Source organism: Myotis nattereri (assembly GCF_964212035.1).
Source record: "Myotis nattereri genome assembly, chromosome: 1".
NCBI classification, from domain to species: domain Eukaryota; kingdom Metazoa; phylum Chordata; class Mammalia; order Chiroptera; family Vespertilionidae; genus Myotis; species Myotis nattereri.
The window spans coordinates 198,006,225-198,032,168 of NC_138075.1; the positions used below are offsets into that span (position 1 = coordinate 198,006,225).

General features: G+C 41.2%; 1 protein-coding gene across 1 annotated transcript in view; it reads left to right on the forward strand.

The window, feature by feature from the left end:
* Positions 1–9,993: 9,993 nt before the first annotated feature.
* The window catches only part of KDR (kinase insert domain receptor), a 42,315-nt gene continuing 26,364 nt past the window's right edge, over positions 9,994–25,944 (forward strand). The window contains exons 1-11 of the mRNA XM_081087981.1: positions 9,994–10,208; positions 13,732–13,825; positions 15,993–16,189; positions 19,029–19,159; positions 19,397–19,565; positions 20,162–20,301; positions 20,906–21,083; positions 22,678–22,792; positions 22,883–23,046; positions 24,626–24,782; positions 25,705–25,828. Coding sequence (XP_080944107.1) covers positions 10,142–10,208; positions 13,732–13,825; positions 15,993–16,189; positions 19,029–19,159; positions 19,397–19,565; positions 20,162–20,301; positions 20,906–21,083; positions 22,678–22,792; positions 22,883–23,046; positions 24,626–24,782; positions 25,705–25,828 — 1,536 coding nt within the window. The 5' untranslated portion in view covers positions 9,994–10,141. The remainder of the gene's footprint in view (positions 10,209–13,731; positions 13,826–15,992; positions 16,190–19,028; positions 19,160–19,396; positions 19,566–20,161; positions 20,302–20,905; positions 21,084–22,677; positions 22,793–22,882; positions 23,047–24,625; positions 24,783–25,704; positions 25,829–25,944) is intronic.

Genomic DNA, 25,944 nt, shown 5'->3' on the forward strand with positions numbered 1-25,944 from the left:
GGAAGAGAGACATATGTATCCAAATATATCTGATGTAAAGCAGGTTATCATCTACACCACAACAGATATTGGATAATGGGTTGTTGGAGTGTGAGGAATATAGTGGTCATCAGTTGGTTGTCTCTGTAATATCTGGTTTCCCTTATTTTCTACAAAAACCTTCAGATTTTTCTTTGAGAAATAGTGCCTTCCTCGTTGTAATGATGGGTTTTGATGTTATCCACCACACTCTTCGTTTCAGAAGTGGACTCTGATTAATCTTAACCTATTGGCATCATTCCCACCTGCTATATGGTCTTAATGTTTGTGTCTCCACCAAAGCCATATGTTGAAATCAAAGGTGATGGTCTTGGGCGGTGGAGCCTTTGGAAAAGGATTAGGTCATGAGGGCAAAAGGCCTCATGAATGGGGTTAGTGCTTTTATAAAAGAGACCCCACAGAGCTCCTAGTCCCTTCTGCCACGTGAGGATGCAGAAGTCTGCAGAAGAGGGCCCGAGCCTGACCGCTGGCACCCTCATCACAGGCTCCTAAGCTCCAGAAATGTGATAAATACACTTCTGTTGATTATCAGTCACCCAGTCTGTAGTACCTTATGATAGCAGCTGGAACAGACTAAGACACTGCCCCTGGTAATTGACGTAGGAATGAGCAAATGAGATGAAAAATGTGTGCTGAAGACAAAGAATCTTCCTCATTATTCCTCAAGAGCTTCTGGCAAAAATTTTTCTTTTTCTGAGGACAGTGTGGTATGAGGATGTACAGCCATTTGTTTTGTACTATGAGGAGAGCCTGAGGGCCGAGTTGAGAAAATCACAGAGAAAAATAGCAGGATGACACAATGATACTCTGACAAAACTAGCTGAGGCCAGCCCATAACTTACAGCAACACGATCTTGCGCATTTAAGCCAGCTTGAGTTGGTTTTTCAGTTGCTTAGAACCCAAGGAACCCTGACTATTTATCAGTGAGAGAGTAATTCAGATGGGCAGGGCAGGAGTGATAGGGAGGGAGGATACATCCTGGGGCCTGGTTTTAAAGGAAGGCCAGCCTCCTATAGGCAGATAGTGGAACAAAGTACATCCTGAACAAGAAGAACACATTGAGCATAAGCCTGAGACAAGAGAGTATAAAGTATTTTCTGTCAGTGGACAGTGGACCCTATATGGCTGGAATGTCGAGTTTGTATATGGAATACTGGAAGGTAAGCTGGAAAAACAGGAAATGGGCAAAGAAGAAAGCCTTTGAACACTGGCCTTAGGATTTGGGGCTTTATGCTGTGTGCAAATGCCAACTGTCAAAGATAAAAAATATATGAACCTTGTGTTTCAGAAAGATAACTTTGGCAGCAGAGTGATGGATGGACTGGAATATTCTAGGACAAAGGCAACATGGTCATGAATCAGGGCAGACTAGTAAATGGAAATAGGGAATGGATATGAGAGATGTAAATAATGTATACAAGATTGGATTTGAAAGGAAGGGAAAAGGCAGGGGAATAACACTGCAAGGTATGGAGCATAACTATCTAGCACAGCGGTTCTCAACCTGTGGGTCGCGACCCCTTTGGGGGTCGAACGACCCTTTCACAGGGGTCGCCTAAGACCATCGGAAAACACATATAATTACATATTGTTTTTGTGATTAATCACTATGCTTTAATTATGTTCAATTTGTAACAATGAAAATATATCCTGCATATCAGATATTTACATTACAATTCATAACAGTAACAAAATTACAGTTATGAAGTAGCAACGAAAATAATTTTATGGTTGGGGGTCACCACATGAGGAACTGTATTAAAGGGTTGCGGGAGGCATTAGGAAGATTGAGAACCACTGATCCAGAGGACTCTGCTTGAGAAGGCTGAAGGAGCCAGTGTAGGAAGGAAGAGACAGAGTTCAGTTTTGGACACTATGCACGTAAGAGATTGGTGGAACATACACATGGAGATGTCCAGGAAGGGCTGGAGATTAGAGTCTGGAGCTAAGGTAGGAAATCAGAACTGGAAAGCACAATTCTGCAAGTTATACCAACAAAGAAGATAGTTGAAGACACAAAGGGAAATGAGATCCCTGAGAAAGCCATGGAAGAAGACAAGGGATGATGACCAAGAATGGATTTAGAGATTCCCTGTGTCTAGGATTGAGCCACTGAAGTGCATTCTCTGGATAGATAGGCTGTACTGTCAAGCAGAGACCGAACTTCGAGTGGGGTTGGACAATGGGCTGGATGTTATGGAGACCCTGGGCAAGGTCAAGACTGAGAAGAAGTTATTGTACTTTTGGATAAAAGGTGAGGGATGACTTCTCTTTCAAGAAATTTTCTGATAAAGGAAAGGTAAAAGTAACAGACAACTAAGTAGCTTTAGGGAGAAGCAGGGACAAGGCTTCTTATGATAAGGAAGCGTGTTTTTTGTATACAATCCAAAGACCAATTTTATTGTTTAATATTTTCGATGTGTTGCTTTGTTACTGGACTCATTTTCTCCACATCTGGAACTTCTATTTATATTATGTGGTCAAATGCATGAAATGACTCCCTTCTGGCTTTTCATCTGTCTATAACCAGCCTGACCAATTTTTGGATGATTGTCAGTTAGATCTGAAATTGTATTTTTTTATTTTATTTATAAATTTCTCTCTGTGTGAGGTGTTCCTTAGTGAGTTGTTTCATTTGGCTTTATTATGTGCACCAAGGTAGTGAAGTATTAGAAATGAACGTGCAGAAACACTCCCAGAGAGAGTTTTTATTTGTGCCCCAGGGGTCTACTCACCAATGTTTTGGAAACTCTGGAGACTAAATTTATATACAAAAGACATAAAAGTTTTCCGTTGTCATTGACTAGCAATGCTGGCGAAGTAATATTACTAGAACACACTACCTTTATTCTGGAAAAATGTGGACAACACTGCAAACTAATACACCTGGGATGGAAGTGTATACATATCCTTCTGTGAGGGATGAGTGACTTGTAACGACTTGATTGGAAAAAAGAGCATTTTTATTTTTTCATTATTTGGTTCTGGAAAATTTGATAAGCTTTTAAGAGGGGAGATGGTATTAATTCATTAGAAAATGGTTACAATCTGCAAAAGGCACAGATGTGAAGTTCATTCAAGTCATACATTTATTATACAGTCCATGCAAATCTTATAAATGGTCTTTTTCTTTTTCTTCATTACTCAAAATCAAAAACAAAACTCCCATCACCACTGCTTAATATATTAAGAACTTCTCCACTCTGTTTGTGTATATATTGCTGTTGTATGGTTCTATTTATTCCAACAAGTTGCTCTCTATAAAGATAATTGTGATGGATACCCAAGAGGCATGTGATTTGGGGTGAGGGGTGGGGGAGAGTGAAGCAGAAGGAAAGAGCAGAAGAAAGGGAAATGACAAAAAGTGTTTGAAATTCATCAAAACATTGAGAGGTGAGTATGCACAGAGATTGTGTTAGGCACTGAGAACACAAAATAATTTTGATCTAATTACTACTTTTGAGGGAGAATCATTTATATAAACGCATGACTATATTATTGTCTATCATCTATCATATAAGTGTTTTGTGTATATAGAAAGAGGAAAGTTATTTCCCTGTTCTGTGAATAACAAAATAGCCCCTATTAATTTTTCTAGTAGCAAGTATAAATTTAGTACAGTTATGGATGTATTTATTAAATGACTATTATTTAAATGTCAATATGAAAATGATTATCTAAAGTACATGATACATGGATAGCACATATATTTTTATCCCTACAGTATCTTTGACAATAGGTCCATTTAATTAGACATATCATGATAAGTCTATAGGGTACAAAATACATTTTGCTAAGTAAGTATCATCAGCATGCATTTCACCACTCTTACTGTAACTTAACAACCACCTTCTAAACCAGTCGTGGGCAAACTACGGCCCACGGGCCGGATCCGGCCCATTTGAAATGAATAAAACTATTGAAAAAAAAGACCGTACCCTTTTATGTAATGATGTTTACTTTGAATTTATATTAGTTCACACAAACACTCCACCCATGCTTTTGTTCCAGCCCTCTGGTCCAGTTTAAGAACCCATTGTGGCCCTCAGGTCAAAAAGTTTGCCCACCCCTGTAAAAACCCAACTGTCCACACAGGTAAGATTTAATCTCTGTCTCTTTCTTCTTAAAGAGTATCAACTGAAGATAGCTGAATAAATAACTAAAATATATCACTTGGGAAGGGCATTAAATTAGTTATTGTAGAATGAATACAAATTTTTCAGGAGAATAAAGGACAAAAAAAAAATCCATGGCAGAAAAGAAATCCCCCAATGCACAAATGATTATGTGTATTAAAGCCATGGCTTTAAGATCAGTGGTTCAGGGGTCGGGTAGAAGGGGAGGGTCTAGTTACGTTGGATTCTTGGGGTGGGGGAAGGGGAGAACTAATGGCCTACATTTGTCCGGGAGAGATTCTCCTAAGTGACTTGGCCCTCCATCCACCCAGGAAAATGAAGGAGATTATCGCAGGGAGGCTGAGGAAGCCAGTGGCTCAATTCACTCAGCCTCATCCCTTGAAAAAGATCAGTTTCAGCAAGGACGGGTTTGTCTTGGATGTTTTGTACCTCTCTCTGTTAAGTCCTGATTCCACCACTTTCTAAATCTCCTCTTGTCCCACCCACCCCTCATGAGAATAATTATAGTATCTTCTTCATTGAGTCGCTGTGAACATTAAAATAAGGTAACCCAAGGAAAGTACCTGGCACATAAAATCTACTTCTTCTTCTTATTTTAAAAAGCAGAGAGTGTCTTGATTAATATCATGTCATTAACTAATGGTGAGAAAACTACATATTGTTTTAAAACAGATAAAACAACTTTTTTTTTGCACGACTTTTAGGAAGACAAAGGACCATTTATTAAAATTAAGAGTAATTTCTTGTCCTTACTCTCTTTTACCCTCACGGGATGCTATAGAATGGAGGGAAGAAGTGAAGCATTCAGAACAGTGTCTGCTCAATGAGTGGTGGCTGCTTTCATTATTTTCTGACATTCTTCTCAGGTGCTGTGTGAATTATTTAAATTTCCTGCATGCTTTCCACATTTAAAACTTGTTCTATTTATCCGTATGTAAGATATAACAAGAAACTACATGGGAGAGCTTGGGAGGGCATAAAGGCATACATATCTATAGTAACTGAGATTTTTCCTTTGCAGGTAGAAGTAATGAAGTTCTGTCTCATCTGTTTCACCAAAAAGATGGGGAGTTTGTTTTATTTTAATTTAATTATTTCTTGGCAGGGGGTTATATTTATTAGAATGTAAGACTTTAAGAATAAAACCAAAGCCTTAGCCAGTTTGGCTCAGTGGATAGAGCATTGGCCTGTGGACCACAGGTCCTGGGTTAGATTCTAGTCAAGGATACCTACCTCTTTGCAGGCTCCTCTCCTGCCTGGGCTCTGGTTGGGGCTCTTGCAGGAGGAACCAATCAATATGTTTTTCTCACATCGATATTTCTCTGTCTTTCCTCTCCCACTCTCCCTAAAATCAATGGAAAAATATCCTTGGGTGAGGATTAAAAAAAAAAAAAAGAATGAAACCAAATTCTGATAGATGTGTCAAAGGCAAGTGTGGCTTCTTGGTGACATAGCCTTCTTTACCTTGAACATACAAATACATTTTAAGTTAAAAATATGTCACATAGAGAGTAAAGCAAACGTGGGTGTGTAAGGAAGTAGGATAATGAGGGAGAAAGGGTATGCTCATAATCTCTTAACGCATGATAGTCATGAGTACACACCAGCTATGAAATCTAGTCCACCTCTGGCAAGGTAGTCACAGCTTCTGGTAAACATTGGAAACAAATTAAGTGAATAAACACAAGAAAGGAGAAAGTGTCAGACAAAAATGTAATCAACAAATGGCACTATCTGAAAATATAACAGCAGCTAGAAGACAGAGTTGATATTGATTTGGACTTTTTATTTGTAAAAGTAACACTTTCTTGCATTGACAAAATATTTTAGAAATATACAAAGTCAAAAGTGCAAGTTTCCATCCACCTGCCTCTCTGCTTTGACCATTTCGCAGAGGTAACGCCAAGACACTGACAATGGAAAAGTCAGTGGCAACACTTTGGTTAGACTTTCTTAAAACACAAAACTTTTTTTTATCATGGAAAAACATGTAAAAGTAGAGAGGATAGCAAAATGAATCCTATGTACCCATCATTCACCTTCCACAATTATTAACCTTTTGCTCATCTTCATATTTACTTTTTAAGATATGAAATCCAAAATACTAGTGATGGAACCAAATTACACAGAGTGTAATGTATGCAGTTTGCTTTGGTGATATGAACAATGTATATTGTGTGCATAAAACCCAAAGAAGTAGCTGGAGATACAGTAGTTGTGATGAAGTTAAATTTGTCCTGAATGGAGCTATTGTGAAGACTGCTCATTTATGCTCTCATTGTTTTCGCCGTGGTAACTTTAGTCCTAGTGCCTGGCACATAGGAGGTGCTCAAAGACTGTTGAATGAATGAGCCTTATTTGCAGTTTGGATCATGGCAGCATGATGGAGACCGTGCATTGTAATGCCTAACGTTTGCAGAATACTTCCTAATGGGTATGGGATGCTGACTATGTGCTGGGCATCTGTGCTTTCCAGATGTTAGGTCCTAGTCTAAGTGCCTTACATCATTTAATTGTTGCAAAACCCTACACAAAGATACTATCTATTATCATTTAAAAAATACTTAACTAATAAGTTACTCAAGACCACATGGACAGTAAGGGGTAAATCTGAGAGTCAAGCCCAGACAGTGTAGCCCCAGAGTCTGTGAACCTAGCACTATTCCTTGTTGTTTCGCCACAAATGTGTCTGAATACCATTTATGGGCACTTTGATAGGTGGTTGTCGTACCTGCACTGACCAATTAACTCATAAGATCACTCCTCTGCAGTGGTGCCCAATAATGGAAGGGTGTTGCACATGGAATAGACATTTAAAAACAGTAAATAACATACTTTGCCATCTTTCATGAATGCAAGGCATTTCTGAGTGTTGTGTGGGAGGGAATGTGGTAGACTGATTTCACTGAGACCCTGCCAAATTCTGGTCTTGCGGCCATCAAAGGCGCATCATTTCCTTCCAAGACTTCTAAAGGGGCTATTACCATGGCCTGCAGGTTCTGGTTTGCATTCAGAGGAGACACTATCTTCTTAAGTGAGATGTGGAAAAGGAAGTGTCATGCATTGTAAATAAGGCAGAGAGGGAAGAACTGTTTGGAGATAGAGATGGGGAAAAACTGCCTTCTGCAACTCATGTTTCATCTCCTCCCCCTTATCCAACTTTGCCAGAGCCCATCCTGTTTTCTTTGCTGAGTTTACTAGCAGGAAGCAAGGAGTTTCTCTAGGGATACTCCTGCCTCTAACAAATAACTCCAAGGTTAACTATTAGTCCATGCATATGATGGGGCACCATGGCACTATTAAAAAGAACAAGATGGAGCCCTGAGGATTGATGTAGAATGATCTCCAAGTTATATTTTAAAGTGAAAAAGCCAACGCTCAAACAGTATTAATACCCAGGCTACTCTTTGTGCATGGAGGAGGGTGATATAACTGTAGTGACACGTGCATAGAATTTGCTTGGGGAAAAAAGGAAGGTAGAAATGCTTGCCTCTGCCAAAGGAAGGGTTTCTCATTTATGGATAATAAAGAACATTATAAACTGATGAACAATAATAGATACAGAGGCAGAGCAGCATCGAACAGGCTGTCAAACTACAGCGGGAAGGCTGGGGAGGGTTGCGGCGGGGGTGGGGGTAAGAGATCAACCAAAGGACTTGTATGCATGCATATAAGCATAACCAATGGATACAAGATACTGGGGGTAGGGGAGGCCGGGGGAAGGTCAATGGGGAAAAAAAGGAAACATATGTACTACTCTTTGTAATACTTTAAGCAATAAAATAAAATAAAATAAAAAACCCATTTCACATTAAAATATTTTTAAACCAAATACATGCATTATGTTTCAGAATTAAAGTATTTCAATTGTTGCCCTAGCGGCCCCATGGTCGGCAAACTGCGTCTTGCAAGCCACATGCGGCTCTTTGGCCCCTTGAGTGTGGCTCTTCCTAAGCCTTAGGAGTGCCCTAATTAAGTTAATAACAATGTACCGAACTATATAGTTTAAGTTTAAAAAATTTGGCTCTCAAAAGAAATTTCAATCGTTGTACTGTTGATATTTGGCTCTGTTGACTAATGAGTCTGCCGACCACTGCCTAGCCAATTTGGCTCAGTGAATAGAGCGTTGGCCTGCAGACTGAAGGGTCCTGGGTTCGATTCTGGTCACAGTCACATGCCCGGGTTGTGGGCTTGATCCCCAGTAGGAGCGTGCAGGAGGCAGCCAATCAATGATTCTCTCTCATCACTGATGTTTCTCTCTCTCCCTCCCTCTCTGAAATCAATAAAAATATATTTTAAAAAAGGTATTTCAATTGTTAACCTGGTGTAAGTACAGAAAAAATTCTTTAAAATACTGGTAGTATAACAAAAGCAGCAGTTTACATTAATTGTGTATTTCAGGAGGAAGGGTTTGGACTAGATGTAGAAGTAATTTTTCCTCTTCATTTTCCTTTAGGATGGTCCTTTAAGTTGTCATTGAAAAGCACCTGAGAAGTAGGAGACAGGAATCTGGAAGATCCCCACTGAATGATGTTAGGAGATATCTGATATCATCCCCCCCCCCCCCCATGTGGGGAGAAACGGAGGGAAAAGAAGAAATAAATGTGTTCAGAAAGAAATCAGAGTTCTCCTCCCAAGCTCCACAAAGAGCCCACATATGTGGAGAGAGTTGTGGGGTTTGGTGCAGTGTTCTGGGTGCCCAGGGTCTGGGAGCTTCGGCTTCACTGCTTCTCCAGGGTATCTTGGCTGGAAGCTGTGCTCTGTAAAGGGGCCTGGCCTAAGGCCCAAGAGGAGGCACGCTAGGGGCCCCTGTGAGGAGCACCGAGAGCCCCACTGGCCGGCCGGGTGACCCTCACTCCCACTCCCGCGGTGGGTGTGCCAAAGCCCTGGGTACCTCCAGCTCTCTGGAGGCCTGAGGTAGGTTTTCGGTGAAAGCCAGATTGCAGGGGGGGGGGGGGAGGGGGGCATGTGTCTCAAATTTAAATGCGTTTGGGTGCTTGACAGGTAACTTTAAAACACATGAAGCCGCCAGGTAGAAGAGAAAATACCGGGAACTTTGGAGAACTGGGGGAGGGCATACTGTGACTATTTCAGATTCAGATTTGTAAACTACAGCTGTGCTGGCAGAGCAGCACACCGTACCGGCTGGAGTCCAGGCCAGTTTGCGATCCCCGGAGCCCCGGCCAGTTGGCGATCCTGCGTTTCAGCTGAGGACCCGGCTCTCCCCAGTTGCTTTAACCTGCTGCTGATCCCCAACCTGTCTCCCAGCCACTGAGGCTCGCGTGGCACGGAGGACCTTCCCAAACTTTGGCGCGCATCCTGAGGGCGCAGTGCCCCTCGCTGAGCTCCCAGTACTGCTCCCCAGCACCTCGGCGGTCCAGCAGCCGACTGAACCTCCGAGTGGCTCAGAACCTGTCAGCGGCCACATTTTATTTCTGCCAGAAACTGGGTTGTTGCGGCTGAGACGTCGGGGGACTCGGGCCAGGCGGGGTTCCGGGCCAAGTGAGAGATAGGGAGACGTAATGGGCGTTGGGAGCCGGGGACCCAGGAGCGGTACCGGGCTGAGGGGCGGGGCCGGCACAGGGCGGGGGGAGCCCTGCCCCGGGTCCCGCCCCGCCTCGCCCCGCCCCCGCGCTCTAGAGTTTCTGCCACAGGCTTTCTCTCGGCACTAGGTCCCGGGACCCCGGAGCGCAGGCCGTGCATCGTCGGGTTTCCTCTGCCCGCGCGCACAGCACCCGCGCGCTGCAGCAAGTCCGGAGTTGTCCCGCAGCCGGGACATCCTCTGCTACCGGCGCCCGCGGACGACCCTGCAGCCGAGGCCGGAGCCGAGGCACCCTCGCCCTGCGCACCCCGGGGTCCTGCCCTGCAGCGCGCGGTCCACCTCCACGCCCTCTTGGCGGGGCGGGCCGGGGGAGACAGGACCGGCGCCCCAATTCTGGGCACTGCGCCCGGCGCGGGGTGCGGGATGGAGAGCAAGGCGCTGCTGGCCGTCGCGCTGTGGCTCTGCGTGGAGACTCGGGCTGCCTTTGTGGGTAAGGAGCCCGCTCCCCAGGAGGAAGGCTGAGAGGCCGGGTGCGGGCGGGGAGATGGGGATGCGGAGAGGACGCGGAGGCCAGACCTCCCTGGGACCTTAGAGCTGGAGCGTTGAAAGTGACCGGACGCTTTATGTTCCTTCATTGACCAACGAGGCTCAGCGACGGGCCCACGATTCCCTAGCAAGTTGGTGGGCTCCTGAGCCCGGTTCCTTTTCCACGACTCTGGCCTCGGACAGGGGCCTCGGCTGGAGGGAGGAGGGGTGGGAAGGCGCCCGAGGCTGGCCGGCAGGAGATGCTCCCGCAGGCGCAGGCGGGGAAAGCGGTGGAAGGAGGGCCCCTGCTCGCACCATCCTCGCTCCCGCGCAGGGAAGGGGCCTTGCAGGGAGCACCTTGCGCTCAGCTCTGCCTCTCAAAGAGTCAAGCGGTGACGGGGGCTGCTCTTCCCTTTTGGCTCGAACTCGCTCACACACTCACTGTATGAGATGGGGGGGGGGGGGCAGGGAGGGGGGGCATTTTTCCCGTCTTGGTGCAGGACGCCGTTTTCCCCGCAGAGAGAAGGGAGGAAATTGGGGCTTGGACTCGGGACTTTGACAGGTTCCCAAAGTGTCTTCAAGTAACAGTCACTTCCTATGAAAAACAATTTCAGATCTTTTAAAGCGCTTTGGTCCTTGCGGTAAGCGCATGGTCACTAGTTCACGTTCTGCAAACTGGCTCTAGGGGACTTGATACCTAGATTACGCACACTCTCGCTCTCCCTGCCACCAAATATTTAGCTCCTTCCAGATTAGGAACACATATACTCTTGATGCAATAAATTCTCTTGCTTTTTTTCTTTCTTTCTTTCTCTCCCCACCCCTTGCCTCTATCTGTTTTCTGTAGCCACAGCTTACTGATTTCCAGATTTGCACTCTTTGGAGGGTGAGAAAGGGGACAGGGTGGAGAAAGGGGGTTGGGTGGCTGTGGAGAGAGATAACAAATAATTCAGGAAAAAATTCCTTATATAAAAAGAAAAGACTCAGGTTTTTGTTTTTTTAAAAGACATATAAAGTAACAGATCATTTGTCTATAGTTATTGATTTTTTAAAATGATTTGGTTCATCAGGGCCAGCTCCGCCATGGACACTCATATGTCCATGACAAGCCCTCCCTCTCCCCCTTTATTGGGAGAGAATGAAGGTCTGGAACATGTGGTTTGTTCTGTATCTCACAAAGAAGTGAGTTCCTTTTAAGCCTGGGGTGTTTCATAGTGTAGCAGTAGTCAACTGGTAATCGGGTTGCCCTGAATACAATGATGAGGTTGCCCTTTCAGAGTGTGTGAGTTGCTTAATTGGATTGGACTATAATTGGTGCCATCAAGTTCTAGAGACAGAGGCACTGTTGTTTTTCCTTCCTGTCTCTGGAAGGGTAACAGTGCACAAATTAATTAATTTTGGCTATGGGATTTGAACATAGAAGGGCTTTTTATTGAGCAGTAGCATATGTACTGCTTATAGTTATTTCTTTAGAACTTTCTGAAGAGTAGAACTCAAAATTGCCAATGAAGATGAATGAAGCTTAATAGAGAAAAAAATTGAGTGTTGGTCTACAGATATGAGTTGAACGTTATCATTACTGATAGCCTGGTTGCATAGTTTTTTGTTGTTGTTGTTGATGTGTCCCTAGGAAAGTATAGTGTTGTTTTGGCTTCCCATGAAAAGTACTTTAAAAATGTTTTTAACACAGGGAAGTACATCTAGCGTGTGAGATAATCTGTTGAAATAATTAATGAAGATCTTCAAGAATCTCTCATTTTGGTGGTGGGGTGAGCAGAGCTTAGTCTTTACTACCATTGTGTTTTCTCTCATATGCATGAGCCTAAATAACGGGCTCTTTTCCATTTGGATAATTGTGCAAATTATATTAAGTTACTGTTTTTGATATGTTTCTCAACCTAGTGTTTATTTATCCAAGTAAATTGTTTTCATTTTCCTTCTTAGACAAAGTGGGACTCCATTATTAGAAGGTTTTTCTTTTACTTTTAAACATTTTGCTTTATTGTTTGTCTTTCATAGTGTAAAGTGCTGTGCAAATTAACTGAACATGACCATCCAAGACCAACAGTTGTCCAAGAGTGACCATGTATGATTGAGTCACCTCATGTGCTTATTAAAATGCAGACTTGTAGGGCCAGGGACATTCTGACACAATGTAAAGTTCAACAAGCATTGTCTGAAACACAAGTTGGTACCAATGCCAAGTAGTTTATAAGATTTGTTGATATAAGTTGATTTTCAGATTTTTAAAGCTTTTTAAAATTATTTTTTAAGTATGTTACTTGTCAACAAATCTACAGTTATGTTAGCAACCTATTTTGCACATTTGGGTGAGTGTGTGAAAACATGTGTGATCAGTTGCTCATTTTGCCTGCAGCTATTCACATTGGGATCCATAGATTCAATGCATTGGATATTTGCACTGAATATTTGCTCATACTCTGTTTGCTCACACTCTCTCATATTTGCTTATACCCTCTTATTTGCCCAACGAGGTCAATGCCAGTTTAGGCCTAGAGGTCATTTGTACTTAGTTGATGTGAGTTAACAATCATATTAAGCTTGGGTACTTAGCAAGCATTGATCTCTTGTTAAGGTGGTGTTTTGAAGATCTGGATATTAGTTAAGACCATAGCATCATGGTCAGTTTTTTTTTTTTTCTGATACTCTTCCAAAATCTGGTAGCTGTTTGCATGTAGTTGACAGAGAACTCAGTTTTCTTACTGTGGAGTAACCTAACCCATGGTGAGGAATATATCCTATGGTATTTTTAAGTAAAGTCAGATTTCTTGTGTTCCAAACTCGGTTTCAGGAGGAACTCAGAACTTTGATTGTTAAGTTGAGATTCCCCAATTGCAATTCATTAACATTACACTTTTTCTAGTCCTATTCTCTGAGGAAAAGTATATTAATAGGCATATTATGTGACATTTTACTCAGTTTCTCTCAACTGGTTTTAATGTAGTCTTTCAACTTTGGCAGTTTAGTTACCAGAAATCTGACAAAGGAAAGTGAGACAAGGTCATGGATATTCCTACCCCCTTCAGGGTACAGATGAACTATATAGAAATCTCTCTAAGCAGTATTTGTTAATCAGCAATTTAGTTGAATGTGTGCATCCTATGTTTTATAAGAAATGTCAGTGGGTCCTTTCCTCAGGGAGTGAGATCATCAGATGAAGGTTCATTGGGTTTCAATGCCCCATATCCTTTTGTAAGACCTTGAAGTTGGCAATGCAGGAAAACAGGAACTCCACCCTAGCTCTATGAATTGCAGAACTGTTGTGTTGGTTTATGACCATCTGCCCATTCTTCCTGTTATGACACAGCTTGTGAACTTTTACTGGGAATGGTGAAAAGTAAATTCACAGTTTAATGAATTGCTGAAGAGGTCTTTTAAAGTTATGGAGTATGCATTGTTTATGGAAGGTGTTTCCTATTGGGCCTGACTCAGTGGCAACTACATTCATTAATTTAATTTGTTTCTAGGTTTGCCTAGTGTTTCTCTTGACCCACCCAGGCTCAGCATACAAAAAGACATCCTTACAATTATGGCTAATACAACTCTTCAGATTACTTGCAGGTAAGGATTGATTTTAGATATGTAGATAAGTATTTCCTGTATTAAGTAACTCATTATTGAGCAAAAAATAATTTCCATACAGCATAATTGTAATAGATTTATAGTGATTGTTTATAAGTAGTGAGGTTTCTAAGAAATGACATAATTATGAAAAAATGAGAAAGGTTTTCTCCCAAAAATTCTTCATTATTTTGCTGGCATATTTTCTGTTGCCCTCTGCCAACACATTCCCCCCAATAACTAGTATAGAACCAGGCATTATATAGTTGACACTCAATAAATATTGAATGAATAAATGAAGTTGAGGACTTACCCTTAAGGGATAGGGTTGAAGAAGTTTTGGGCCATATTTATAACACAGCTTGTGAGTGGCTCTTGGGCATCTTTTTAGCTCTTTTCAAGAACTTTATGTCATGATAAAATTCTGACTGTGGTTGCAATTTAATATTCAGCCATTAATATTACTGAGTACCTACTCTGCATAGGTAATGAACTTCATACTCTGGCTCAATATTCTGGAATGCCTCTCTTCTCACTTGCTAGCAAGAAGCCATACTATTATTGAGTTTTGTTAACCAGGAAAACAGGCCTCTATGACAAGAAGAAGAGGCCTTTAATTTTTGCCTTTTAGCCACTAACCCAGGAGGACAAGGAGAAGGCCCTGGGGTTCAATGTAGTGATTATGCAGAAGCTTGTGAAGAACAGTTTTGGCAGAATGATGGGTAGAGGCAATGTTGCCCTCTGAGAAGAGTGCTGGAGGTCCACCAACAACCTTGGGCAACTTATTGCCATTGTTTATGATTGCTGAATACCAAGTGTTCAACACAGTGACACGGATCTATTTTAAATTGCAGAGTGTAAAGGATACCCTAGTCCGTTATCAAGGGTAGGTCATCGATACCTGGGGGGAAAAATTACATTAACAGGTGCTGTTTCTCTAACTTTGCTATTTCAATACACATTTCTCACTAGATTTGCCTCTTACCCTCAGCAACAAAGAATATTTAAAATCCTCAAAAAAAATCATACTCCTTTTTAAAATTCCTAATAAACATTTCTTATGTTCTGAGAAAGCTATGAAGTTCCATGAATGTAACTGCAACTTCATGAAATTTCAAGTTCTTTGAAACAAGGATCAGTATGTAAACGTCTTCTTGACATTGACTATCCTCCTTGGAACTTTGTAGAGAAATGCTGCAATAAAAGTAATCTATGTTTTGCCGGGCTGCTGTGGCTCAGTGGTTGAGTGTTGACCTATCAGCCAAGAGGTCACAGTTTGATTCCCAGTCAGGGCACATGCCCCGGTTACAGGCTCCATCTCCATTAGAGGGCGTGCAGGAGGCAGCCGATCAATGATTCTCTCTCATCATTGATGTTAGCTCCTTCTCCCTCTCCCTTCCTCTCTCTGACATCAATAAAAACATGTTTTTAAAAAAGTAATCTATATCTTAATGTACTCCTTACAGGTCCTGCGAGGCTCTTAGACAGTTGACCCCTCCCTAACCTCACTTCTTACTCTCCTGCTCGCTCACTCTTATCTGGCCATTCTGGCTTCCTTATTATTCCCTTAACACTCCAGATATGTACCCACTCCAAGGTCTTTACATTTGTGTGCCCTCTGCCTAGAATACTGTTTCTTCTGATATTCATTTAGCCCACTTCATCAAGACTCTTCCCTCCAGAACTCTTCACTCTTTTCTTCGTATCATCTATATTTTGTTTGTAGTACTTTTCACCACTGTGTAAAGAATACATTTTAATTTTTTAAAAAATGTCTGCTATTTTGAGGTTTATTTACTTTTTTATTGCCTGTCTCCTCCAATGTGACTGAGATTCCATAATGGCATTGATTTTTGTCTGATTTTTTGTCTGATTTTCACGGCTGTATCTCCAGTTGGACGTATAGCACATACTTAATAAATATTTGTTGAATGAGTAAATTAATAAAAAAACTCAGGAATCCCTATAATTGATTTCTGAAGCTGAGTCTATGGCTTTTTTTTGGTTATTTGTTGAAATCACCTATCTTTGTCGGTAGAAGTCTGTGTGACTGTTGAGAAGTCTATATAAGTTTGAGAACCGGAACTTCTGTTGGTTTGTTTTTATTTAGAAACAGCTTTATAATGTGGCAGTTCACATTAATACTTCCCTGGAATTAATTTTTCAGGGGACAGAGGGACTTGGACTGGCTCTGGCCCAACAATCAGAGTGGCTCTGAGAAAAGAGTAGAAGTGACCGACTGCAGTGACGGCTTTTTCTGTAAGACGCTCACAATTCCAAAAGTGATCGGAAATGATACTGGAGCCTACAAGTGCTTCTACCAGGACACTGATGTGGCCTCGATTGTTTATGTCTACGTTCAAGGTAAGTGGTTAAAAGGAGTTCATTTCCCACATTGATTTGCCAGCTATAAGACACAATAGGCGCAAGAAAGAATCAGAGTACAACAAAAGGCTCGCCCTAAAGGCTCTTGGCCAACAGGAATATACAAAATTCTTCTCTCCCAAGGCTTCCTCTGAGCATAAGACTCATTGATTTGTTCTGGAGCTTGGGGCTCGGTTACATCACTTTCTCCAGTTAGTTTCGTTCTGACCTTTGTTTCTAAGGGAAATCTGTGTTCACAATTGGCTATGGAGGTTTATAAAAAGCCTTCTGATGTTTGAGAGAAAAAAACACACACCAGAAATACTTGAAAAGGAAGATTCAGTGTGAATTATGGAATGGTTTCTGTGGAGAGATAGGTTATCTACAGCAGTAAGAGATTTCCCCAAGAATGCACAGGGAAACAGCCAAGGAATCTGGCGCTCTTTTGTTCATAGGAACTTTTCCCTCTTAAACTTTATAGTAAATTATTCCCATACTTTGGTGCAAATGGAGATGCTGCCTCAAAGGGTCTTTGAGGACAGTGTTTCTCTCCTTTGTGTGGTCTGATATGGTGGGTGATATGCTACATCATTCTAGATTGACACCATGGTGGCCAATTAACACCCATGCAGGATAAAATACAATGTTACATGTATTCAGTATTTATAATATGAATTCTTTCTTTGCATTTCAAAACTCTTCTACTACCTGAATTTCCCTGTGAAAACCTGACTTAACTAATGAGATACTTATCATATAATTTGGAAGAATGTAAATATTATATAGTATTTTGCTTGGACGTACTAATTTTTTTTCAGTGTAGATGACTTTTATAGACATTTTATTTATACATTTGTACATCTCTTTAAATACCAGAGGACTTGAGGTAGGTGAAGATGGCATCAACTTTTTTTCCAGAAGCATCTTTTATAGCACAAGAATTTTGTCAGCTTGAAAAACGTATTTAGAATATATACACTTGCATTTTCATAATGCAGTTTAGTCGGTGCAATGGAAAAGTGGAGAACACATCAAAATAACATGTCCTCCTGGATTGTATAGTATTTGAGAATTATTTTTTTGTCCAGGTTAAGCATGACCCAAGGTAGAATTCTGTGCCTCCTTTCTGCAGAATGTGAAAGAGACAAAGCTCAGATCTTTGAGAATTTCTGGCTCCTTTTGATCCGGCAGTCTTGGGAGACCAGGCTTTCTCAGAAGATTGCGAGGATTTCCTGCTTTCAGCCTGTCTGGAAATAGACTACACGATGAACCTCTCCCATAATATCTCCTTATTTCCTTCTCCCTGGAGTCAGGAAACCTGGAGACATGTGAAAACGCATTTCATGAGTTTCAGTAAATATTTTATTTTGAGAGGATGGGTGGTTGTTTGGGTTTCTTTTGTTTATTTCCCTTTTCATGGGATATTGAAATACAATTGATTTACCGAATAGCTTTAGTCTGACGTCAAGGGGTTAATTTAGTTTCCAAAGGCTTCTGTAAGCAAGCTCTATAACATTTCCTACCATATGGATGAATGGTAGGCAATGTTAAGAAGTAGCAAGCCCTAGCACTGTTTATTTGTATGTTGCTCATCTTTTGTATATCATCAAATTCGGCTTCCTGTTGACGAGGTAAGCTGTTCGAGATCGTGGTCATGAAGCTTAACAATGGGAAAGAAAATGCTGGACAGCCCTTTAATGTCCCCTCTGGTCTCCACCTTACTTCCCTAGTCTTCTGACCCCATTCCCTCCAGCAATGGATGGAGCCAGGAAGTGGGCCCCGGCCTGGCAAGATAATGGCTATGGCATGTGGTGGGCTGGATTGGCTGCCTTTCTGTGCTTTCCAGCTGGGAAGGAAATCTGATTTCTGCTGTTGAGAGAATTAGTTGCCTTTGTCCCCTTTGGTTTAATTAACTCTTTCTTCCCTTGGACCAACCATCTTGAAGAGCTTTGACAATGCTAAGTCAGGTGTGTGGGGCATAGCAGCTTGAACGATTATCTTTCCGAGGGTTCAGGCATGATTTCACTCCACATCAACTCTATCTCAGGGGAACAGAGGAGTTTCCCACCAGCGTATGAACATTGTATGAACAATGTTTGAACGGCATTAAAATCTCTTTTATTTTCTTCTCACTCTTTGCTATGGCGGCTTTTCAAGTTTTGTCATTGAAGATATTAATGACTGCTGAATCTTAAACTAGATGCAATAATTATTAAACATTATTTTATAAAGAATCTCGCACTGAGTCTTCACAATTTTAAAATACCCATATAAAACAATTCAAAAATTATTAATTATTTCTTGCTTATTTTAAACTTCCTTTGGGATCTGTTCATTTATTTTCATGGCATTTACATTATTTGCCTAAAGAAAGAGAGCATGAATTTTTTTTTAACATCAATAAAACTCAGTAGGTAAAGTGTAAAGATTTAAATTTACTTTAAAATTTATATATGAAAAATGTAATGTATATGAAAAATCTATATGTGAATATGAAAATGCATATGAAAAGTGAAGAAGTATGCTCATTCCTTTTGAAAACATTGTAATGATTGGTCTATTTAAATGTGGAGCCTATAAAATATATTATTCTTATTGATGATCCTTGTGAAAGGAGTCAATTCCATTCTGTGATTTTTCTTTCAGATTTTTCACACACACACACACACACACACCCCCTTCTTGCAGAATACCCTTGGAGCCAGATATGTACCAGCAGATTGACCTGTGGATTCCTTCCCCTAGTGTGAATGTCAATTCCAATCCTTCTCAGAACCTGAAAGATAACCAACTTTTCCAGTAAATTCCATTAAGTAAACAGAATTAAATTTTCTTTTAGATTACAGATCTCCATTTATTGCTTCTGTTAGCGACCAACATGGAGTTGTGTACATCATGGAGAACAAAAACAAAACTGTGGTGATTCCATGTCTTGGGTCCGTTTCAAACCTCAATGTGTCACTTTGTGCAGTAAGTTACATCTTCAGTCTTCTCTTCTGTTGTCATAATCTTAAACTACTAAGATGGGTAGCTTGTTTATACTATAACATCAAGAATGATATTTAAAGATCTTATAGGAAGGGTCAAAATGACAATAAAGAAAACCAATTTGTATTCTTAAATTGTCAATTTTTTAGTGATCATTTTACATGATTTTGCTTTTGGATAACACTTGATTAAATATTTGATATTTCTCTTTCTACCCAGAGATATCCAGAAAAGAGGTTTGTTCCTGATGGTAATAGAATTTCCTGGGACAGTAAGAAAGGCTTTACTATTCCCAGCTACATGATCAGCTATGCAGGCATGGTCTTCTGTGAAGCAAAAATTAATGATGAAAGTTACCAGTCTATTATGTACATAGTTGTGGTTGTAGGTAAGAGAATAGTTTCTTTCTATATCATTATTGTCACACACAAAGATTGGCTTCCTGTATTAACATCCTGGAGATTTAGGTATAGAGTGAAAGACAGGGATTTGAAAAATATATTAACTCAAGACACAGTATTGGGCAACTCATTAATATCTACTCTTTTTAAAAAAAAATCAAATAAACCCATGTGCAATCAAGGTTTTCTCTTTTCTTGCCAAGACCAAGGATGAAAAAGAATACTATTAACTGAAGCATATTTTATGGAAAATTTAATGTTCAGAGCATTGCTTGGCATCTATTATTTTAATTATACCTATTTTATGGAAAGTTCAGCAATTTACTAAAGCTGGCCCCATTGGCCATTTACTTAAATTTTACTACTTTTCTCTCCACTGGGCTCCAACATCTTTGAGATCCCTGAACGTTTGCTTTGTAAATCTCTACTGGCCATTTTTCTGAGAGCTCCCAAATATTGGTGAAACCCTCAGGGAAAGATGATGTGACACATGTTAATGTTGCATCATTTGGGGGAAAGCTTGTGCCAACTCATAGATTTGTTTTCCCTCTCACTTTCTGTTTTTTCAATTTACTTGCTCCAGGGTCAAAGATTTATGATGTAGTTCTGAGCCCCGCTCACAAAGTCGAGCTGTCTGTTGGAGAGAAGCTTGTTTTAAATTGTACAGCAAGAACTGAACTAAATGTGGGGATTGACTTCAACTGGGAATACCCTTCTTTGAAGGTAACACTAACAATTTAAAGCCAGCTCTCTAAATACTTTGCTAATCAGCTCCAATAGCATTGGCTGGAGAGAGATAGGGACCTCTCTAGCCAGATAAAATGTAAATATCTTCACACACACACACACTTTAAGAGAATTGCAGAACAGACAACATTAATGGAAAAGAAGATGCAATGCCAAGAATTCTCTGTCCCACTCTGCTACCATCAGGCTCTGAAGATTAGTTTTCTCTGGATGATCCCATCTTCCCAGGTTGCTTTATTTCTCTGTTCTGCAAAGTCTTTGATCTGTTTTCCCTTTAAGAGAATTTCTCTCTTCAAGAGGTGGCATGAGACACACTTCTCCTTAAACAGTGATCCTATTTGCCTGTTTCTGCAGTTCATACCCATCTCATTCCCACTATGTGAGGTTTTAAAAATCCTTTTTCATTCGGTTCCACTTATTTCTCCTGAAACCAAATATATTTGTTGTCTACATATATTAAAAGTTCTGAAATCTCTATTATTAGCATTAAGTAATGTCCACCAAGAGCCAAGACTTGATGTTCTGGGTATCTAGAATCTACTGGGTAATGTTATCCTGGACTTAGCAAACTGTTTTACAGCATCAGCATAAGAAACTTGTGAACCGGGACCTAAAAACCCAGTCTGGGAGTGACATGAAGAAATTTCTGAGCACCTTGACTATAGATGGTGTAACCCGGAGTGACCAAGGGTGGTACACCTGTGAGGCTTCCAGTGGGCTGATGGCCAAGAGGAACAGCACATTCGTCACGGTCCACGGTAAGCTAAGATCTCCTTTGGAATTACGCTGTGCTTTGGAATGTGACATAATTTAAATAAATTCAGATCAGGTAGTGAACCTTATTTTGATCATTCAGAAGATACTAGACGCCTGATGCACGAAATTCGTGCAAGAGTAGGACTTCCTTCCCCTGGCTGCTGGCACCAGCTTCCCTCTGGCACCCGGGACCCGGGCTTCCCTCACAGCCCCAGCTTCATCTGGAAGGTCGCCGGAAGGATGTCCGGTCTAATTAGTATATTACGCTTTTATTATTATAGATTTCTGAACTCTTGCTAGGGAGGCCACATGACCTGGAGGCCAAGAGCATAGCTTGGATTCAAAATCCCAACTTTAATGGTGAGATGAGCCAATAGATGATTAAAGCTCACTAAATAGTACTTGTTGTAGTTGTTGTTGGTGCTATTATTACTATAATATGCAGAATGTTATTATCTAAGATAGTTAGATTTTCATTTTATTGCAAGGCTGAGAGTCCCACTTGAGTAAGCATGGGCTTTGCAGTTGGAAAAATCTGGATTGAATTACTTTCTGTGGGGCTTTGAGCAAATAACTTAATTTCTCTTTCACTCACATAAATGTCTCAGTTTAGATGATAATTTATGTGGCACCCAAATTATGAGCCTTGGTAAGGATTTGGGGTTTTATAATATGGGAATGCATAGCAGGGTTGTAAGCAGGGAGAGAGACATGTTCTGGCTTATGTTTTTATAGGATTATTATCTTTTTTTATATGGAATACTTTAAGGAAGTAAGGGAGGAAGTTGAGAGACCAGTTAGGAGGCTAATCACAATAATCCAGTTGACAGATGGTGGGCGGCTTAAAAAAAAGTGGCAGAGGTAGAAGTAGTGAGAAGTGATCTGATTTTGGATATATTTTTGAAGTTAGAGCCAATAGGATCTGCCTATTAATTCGTTAGCTGTGGGGGCGTAAGAGAAAAAGAATGGAAGATGACCTTTGAGTTTTTTTCATGAACAACTGAGTGAGTGGTGATTTTACTCATTCATTGATGGAGGAGTAAGATTAGGGGAAACAGGATTGGGTGTGTTCATTTGAAGATGCCCATAAACATCCAAAAGGAGATATATAACATATAAACCTGGAACCAGAAAAGTCAGGGCGAGAGACAAACATTTAGGAGGATGTAAATGGACCTTTTACCTGAGACTAGAGGAAGGTGTTGATAAAGAGAAGAGGTCTGAGGATGAGTCCTGGGGCATGTGGTGGGGTGTGTATAGGGTGTGATGGGAGCAGAGGAGAAGGAGCACCCAAGTGCTTGGGGAACTTAGAGAAAGCTTCACAGAGGAAACATTGCTTGAATTGAGACCTGAGCAATTGGTAGGCTTGCAGAGTACATTGGGGCGGGGGGGGGGGGGGTGGCGGGGAGAATCAAAGGCAAAACTTGAACGTGTGGGAGGGGCTAGAATGTGACTTCCAGCAGGATAGTATGGGCAGTCTCTGAACTTAGACCCCCAAGGCCTTTGACTCTTCACTTGAAATGAAATAATAAACCCAACGACCTCTTACAATAAGTTGACATTTATGAGAATAATTCTCTTTTTTTTTTCTTTCAGAAAAACCTTTTGTCGCTTTTAGTAGTGGCATGGAGTCTCTGGTGGAAGTCACGGTGGGAGACCGGGTCCGAATCCCTGTGAAGTACCTTGGTTACCCTCCGCCAGAAATAAAATGGTAACTCTCGAAAATAAACGCAAAGCATTGCTACACATGAAAGTCGATGCGAGATTGTATAATTCCTGTTTCCCCCCCTCTCCCACATAGGTATAAAAATGGAAGACCCATTGAGTCCAATCACACAATCAAAGTGGGGCATGTATTGACGATTATGGAAGTGAGTGAAAAGGATACAGGAAATTACACTGTTATCCTTACCAATCCCATTTCAAAGGAGAAACAGAGCCACATGGTATCTCTGGTTGTGAATGGTGAGTCCATCCAGTTTTCCTTTTCTGCCCAGAATTTATTATGAAGTGTATGGTTATGTTTTCCTATTCCTTTGTCACCTGCTGCTTCACTCACATCCTGAGTGGGCTCCTATGTATAAAAACAACCCAGAGCAGTGGCATTGACATGAGGTAGAGGAGAGTGTGCTCTGGACATGTTTGTGAATGAACTGCTTGGTGGTCAAATGCAAGGTTAAAGTAGAGGGTATCCTCAATGGCTAAATGCTGAGAATGCCTGCGGGGACAGTTGACAAACCTCAGCTGCACCACTTTTGCACCTGTCTCGTGGACTTGTGCACCTGGCATTGCCAACATGTAAGACTCTTCTTGAATTTTGTGGGAAGCTTTCAGTTTGACATTGAAGTTGATGTGCCAGTCATGCTCAGGGAGGAAAACACTGTTGGCTGGTGGAAGCTTTTCAAAATTTTTTTAAAACAGGAGTCCAGGATCTGACTCTGAGGCTATAAAGGGAAGATATAGAGCAGGGGTCCTCAAACTTTTTAAACAGGGGGCCAGTTCTCTGTCCCTCAGACTGTTGGAGGGCCGGACTATAGCTTTTAAAAAAAACTATGAACAAATTCCTATGCACACTGCACATATCTTATTTTGAAGTAAAAAAACCAAAACGGGAACAAATACAGTATTTGTATTTGCATGTGGCCCGCGGGCCGTAGTTTGAGGACCCCTGATATAGAGTGTTTTATTTAAGGATGATTTGAACTTTATTTTTTTCAAACTGAAATATATAAATAAATGTTCTGTGTCAGGGGGAAAAGGGGTGTCATGGTCAAGTAAGTGTGGGAGATGCTAAGTTGATATAAAACTTTATTGCAGGACTTCTCAGGGCTTTTAATATGCAAATATATTGCCATTCTCCAAGGGGAGAGACTTAGAATTTTCAAGGTTTAACAAACGTATTTGACCAAAGCATCCCTCCCCAGTAAATCCATTAATACCTTGCTCCAAACACCGTCTATGGGAAATGCTTCTCTGTTGTAATTCTTTGGCAGGCATAGTAACACTTCAGGATCTTCTCCTATGACATTAAGGTGCTTCCCATATATCCTGACACCTCCCCATGTGTCTGTTGAGGTTGGCTCTATTTCTTTGCGGGGACATCAGCTTCAGGGAGGTAACAGTTTCCAGGAAGTCCCTTAGAAGCCACTTGGGAGTAGAAGATTGAGGAGTGGAGAGAAGTTGGAAAGCTGATAAGTAAGGGAGAAGGAAATGAATAAGAAAAAAAAGATATAAAAATGGACAGCGGATAATCCCATCTCATTAATTCATGAACTCGCTTAACATATGACTTGCTCTAGCATTTACCCTATTATATAAAATCAGTATAAACAAGAAGTGTTATTGTTGTTAGTGGTAGCAGGAGTAGTAGTAGTACTATCACTAGAAGTCATGTTTCCTGTGTCTAAGTCTAGATATTCTTTGAAAAACGAAATGGGGGCAAAATCATCTGCTTTGAAAAATGTAGGCTTTTATTGCCAAAAGCGTCAACTTTTCATACTGTAATGCCAATTGACAATTCAAAAGTGGTTTTTCTTATCTCTAGTCCCACCCCAGATTGGTGAGAAATCTTTGCTCTCTCCTGTGGACTCTTACAAATATGGCACCACCCAAACGTTGACGTGCACGGTCTACGCGGTTCCTCCCCTGAGTCACATCCTCTGGTATTGGCAGCTGGAGGAGGAGTGCACCTACAACCCCAGGTGAGCAGAGCCACACCCTCTTTCTTTCTGCCCTCTGGCATTTCTTATAGCCCGGCTCCGCCATGACTCCAGCCTAAGCCGAGAAGGCTGTCTCTAATAAGAAAGCTGGCCCTCAGGTGGTGCTCTTAATCTCCATCCATCTTTCTGGGTCTTGGGTTTTAGCAGTCTTTCTGTGGAGTATCCTGCCTTGACATTAGCTAGCTTTTTCTCCATAGGTCAGCCCTGATGTATACCTCTCCAAATGCAGGCTCTTGGCTCACTTTGCTAATTGCCAGTCTTTGGTTTTTCTCCTTATTCCAATTAACCGGTGAATACCACTTCTCTCCTTATCCGGCAGAAGGTTCATCTCCAGGAAGTGCTGCTGGAGTCAGGGAGCATTAGACCTTGCTGCAGCCAGCCTCAGAGGCTCGGGCCCAGCTTATCAGGTTCTAACACAAGTCCAGACATCCTTAGGAAAAAAAAAAAACACACAAAAAACCCCCACCACAACAGTCACCTACACCACCCTAAGCAGTTCACTTCCTGTTGTTGTTTTTGAGATGGCCACTACTAGATTCTGCCTCAGATGCTGACCATTTCCTACACAAAGGCCACAGTCCCACAGAGATTACTCTAAGAAGCCCAATGGTTTCTTAGTTTCCTTTGAACTAAATTAACTTGAATTGTCTTGTCGATCCAATTTATGAATGGAGGTTTGTTCCCAGAATAGCTGCTTCCCTCCTGTATCCTGAATGGATTTACCTGGAACCTCTTCCCTGGTTGCTGAGGCCTATTTTTAATTGGCATCAAGTCTTGTAACCAGGCAGGGTACATTGAAAGTTATTTCTAAGAACGTAATAGCCCAAGTCTGACTCCTTTCCTTACTGTTGACGTGCATTAAAGAAAAATGTAATCATTATATGATCTGTTATCTCTCTTACAGTCAAGCTGTCTTAATGACAAATCCATACACCTGTAAAAAGTGGAGAAACGTGGAGGATTTCCAGGGAGGAAACAAAATTGAAGTAAACAAAAATCAGTTTGCCCAAATTGAAGGAAAAAACAAAGTGAGTTTGAAGTTCTTTAATTTGCAAATATGTCTCTCTCTCTCTCTTTTTTATGGAAGGCTGGCATGGAAGCAGGGTATAATAATATGTGAGGAATATTGGAGAATGATAATCAA